The following is a 3,913-nucleotide window of genomic DNA, read 5'->3' on the forward strand; positions in this document are numbered from 1 at the left end:
AGGGAAAGTTCTCACTCTGCATTATAAGAAGGACAGCCAGATATCAATTATTATAGAAACAAAACAGAAATTTTTAACTGTTTAAACTATTTTTAAAGAATTATTTAATTTATTGTTATTGTTATTATTATTATTATTATTAATTTGCTATACAGCACATGTGCTCACCAGAAAGAGACAGAGAGAAAGAGACTAAGAAAGTAAAGCGCCAGGTCCAGGACTTGAACTGTGGTCAGTCATGTGGGAGTCCAGGCCTCAACCACCATGCCACTGGCTGATCCCTAAACTATTTTTTAAAAGACTTTCTCCACTGCCAAAGATCTTGAATAACCTTCCGGTCAGTCGTCCAGAAGCAATTCTCCATGTAATTGGGAAATGGCTTCCAGTTTGGGACAAGGATCACCTTTTTCTATACTTCCTTGCATTTCTGCATCAGTGTCTTCTACAGAACTAAGTTCTTTCATGTTTTAGAAGTTTTTTTTCTGGTTGTTGTTGTTTTGGTTTGTTTTTTTGTTTTTTGTTTTTCATTTTTTTGGTTTTGTTTGAGCATTCCTGTCCTTTCACTCTTGGTACTGGTAATGTTGAGTCTTTCGATTCTGGTTTGACTTTTGTGCATTTTCTCTGGGAGTATCTCATAGAGATTTCTTTACTGGAGCTTTTTCTTCTGTTTCCTCATTTTCAAAATTATCATCATTATCTCTGTCAGCAGCAAGTTTTACTTTTTTCTGTGGAAGCTTTCTACTACCTCATTAGCAGATTACTTTCTAGATCTACTTACGAGTTTCACATCCTCTTCCCCTTCCTCTTCTGACTCTGCATCTTCCTCCACCACTACTGAGTGCTGTCCACTAACATGTGCAGGCCCTAAATCACACTTCAACCTTAAGATCATAGGCAGTGTTATTTCAAAGCCCCCCAAGGAAAACTGTTGGCTATACAGACATTTTCAGTGTTGCCAGTCTTACTTTAACCAGACTGCCTTCATAATTCATTGCCTCTGCTTCAACAATGCACAATTCATCCTTTGTACCAGCCCCTAAACTGACCATTTTTAAAGATAACTCATGTTCACTTTCATCATTATTTACCTTATAGTGATAATCGTTGTCAGCCTTTAATTCACAACCAAAAGAGATTTCTGGGCCCTCAGGGTGCTCATGTCCATGTTTATCGAATCTTCCATGGAGTGTGGCACACACTTAGGTGGGAGAGAAGGTGGACAGAGATAAACAGCCACAGCTCCTGAGAACAGCTGCACAGAACGGAACCACTCCAGGGAATGATAGTTTCTTTATCTTTTTCTTTTTTACATTCAATCACTGTGTATCATTACTGCATACCAAATGAATTTTCCCATCATGAATACGCTGTGTATTGGTCCAAAGATGTTACCATATACAGTATCATCAGCAGATAATATTCTATTTTTGTGTTCCTTAAATGCTCTGCTTCTTTCTTTTTCCCCTTGGTTCCCTCCCCTCCCCCCCATTTTTCGTTCTCCTCCCACACCGTCTCAAGTATCCACAGTTGCTCTCCATTCCTTTAAACCTTCCAATCTTTCAGATTCTGTCATAGAGTGCAGATAGTAAGTATTGAATGGAGACATACGATGCCTCTCTTTCATAGTTGCATTATTCACAATCGCTAAGATATGGAACTAACTCAAACGTCCATGAACAGATGAATGGATTGATAAAGTGTGGCACATATATACTATGGAACACTACTCAGCCACAAAAATACAATGAGACCCTGGCATTTGAAATGATAGTTTCTTAAAGGATTGTTGCAATACAGAATTTAAAATCATATCTATTTCATACTCTGTAGCATTAAGATCCAGTGTTGTAGTGTGATCTTTGGATGGATCTTCCTCAGCCATGTGTGATTTTGTAATATCAGACATTGGTCATTTGGAAAGAAATGGTTCACTGAGCTATTCTGAACTTTGTAATTTCAACTATTTTACTATACAAGATCAAAAAATTTACATTCTTTAATCTCATCACTAATCTGATTAGAAAACCTTGGGCTAATTAGAAAAATGTTGAATGATGGTCGTAGATGCAAGTTTTTCAAAATTCTAACTTTTGCTTGAAAGCTAAACTGCAGAATTAACAACAAAAATATTCACTGTTTTCCTTGCAGTGACATTCTCTCTTCATTCATATTAAAGAAAGTGCCAAATCCCCAAGTCTGAATGATCATAGTCTGTCTGCCAGTCTTTCTTTGACACAAGAGGCAATTTTTGTATATCAGTATGCATCAGCCTGTTTTATGCACTTTCCATTTCATTACACACACTATTAGAAAGAAAAAAACATGTATTATTAAGAAAATTAAGAAACCTCTATTCCATCAGAGATATTCTCAAGAGAAACTGACCTTTATTTTTAATGCTAGTGTATGATGGTGAAGAAAACTCTATTGCCACTATTGTTTGTAACACTGCCTTCCTTTATGCTAAGGCATCAGCAGTTATTCATTGCTGATTTTTCACTATCAATGCAAATGTCAATATAACATTTAAGTATCATTATGAAAATAATTTTGTCTTCTAGACTTCTAAAAGATTCTCAGGGATCTCCTAGGGCTCATGGATCGCACTTTGAGAACTGTGCTTTCTATGAGGCATATCCCACAGATTTTATACCTATGGTTTATTATGAAGCCCCTCACAACATAGCCAATAGACTGATCATTAACAACATGTTTGTTTCTTTTTTGAATTGCCAAAGGACATGTGCATTTTCCAGAGACAGATAGATAGAGGAAGAGAAAGGAGAAAGCACCCTCCCAATGAACATGGTCATATGCAGTCTCTTCTCCCCAGTTTCTCCATCCCCAGAGAATTTGAGACATCCACGTACACATGTATAGCCTGTTTTCCAAACACTGGAAATTATGACCATAGCTGGCCATGTAGGAACCAACTCCCTTAACTACTAGAGTATAGAAAGCTAGCCCAAGAACACATTTTAAAGTAATCATTTTTATCTATCAATTCAACATATCGTTATGGTTTCAAATCCTTATGATAGGTTTAGAATCTAGGCTTTTTTAGAACCTAGAATTTTTCTTAATTTTTTTGTGAATATTTCCTATGATATTTTAAAATCTAAGCTGTTCCAACTCTTGTGGGGAATTTTAGGTTCACATTGAACTAACAGCATAAGAAGATTAATCATTTTTAAAAAGGAGAAAGAAAAAAATCTTGCATTAAAATTTTGTATTGAAGGACCAGTCCCCTAATGCAGCAGTTAAGCCCTGTGTACAAGAAGCTGGATCCCATATAGTCAACTCCAGTTTGAATCCTAGCTCCAGAAGTTTGAACAACCACAAAAAAACCCTGAGCACAGGTGCATGCATGCCCAGAATCTTGGTAGATTGGAGAAGTGGAGGAGAAACAACTTCAGCATGACTACATCCCACTGGAGGACGATTTCTCGCTCGCTCTCTCTGGCAAGTGCGTGTGCCCTCTGGCAATAAAAAAAGTTTTCTCCCAGGAATATTGAAATTTAATGCATTTATGAAAAAATGGTTAATGTCTTCATGAAGTTTTCTTTATCTAGGCAGTGTTGCAGCCACTCTATCCTTCATCTTCCTGTCAAAATATGGTGTCCAAAGTTGACCGTTCTTCAGCTGCAAGATTTTGGAAGGAAAGTGACTCTTCCCAGATTATAAATGCCACTGAGGATGGTTCCAAATGGGAAACTCTTCCTAACTCTGTCATACTTGACAGAAGCCCCCAAAGTCAAACAAACACAGAGTGTGTGCTACCAAATCCAGGATCTCCAGAGACCATTTTGCAAACCACCAGGACACAAAGTCAAGCACAAAAAATGTCAGAAGAAATCTTTAACTTTCTACCCAGTTGTAAGGAAGGACTGCTACAGGATACCCCCAAAATTGC

The 3,913-nt window shown here is 37.3% G+C and overlaps 1 protein-coding gene across 1 annotated transcript in view; it reads left to right on the plus strand.

Moving 5' to 3' along the window:
* Window positions 1-3,913, plus strand: part of DYTN (dystrotelin) — a 66,669-nt gene that overhangs the window by 55,165 nt on the left and 7,591 nt on the right. The window contains 1 exon segment of the mRNA XM_006142465.1: window positions 3,573-3,913. This exon segment is cut by the window's right edge and continues 1 nt beyond it. Coding sequence (XP_006142527.1) covers window positions 3,573-3,913 — 341 coding nt within the window.

Source organism: Tupaia chinensis, unplaced genomic scaffold, assembly GCF_000334495.1.
Source record: "Tupaia chinensis unplaced genomic scaffold, TupChi_1.0 Scaffold000076_1, whole genome shotgun sequence".
Classification (NCBI taxonomy): domain Eukaryota; kingdom Metazoa; phylum Chordata; class Mammalia; order Scandentia; family Tupaiidae; genus Tupaia; species Tupaia belangeri.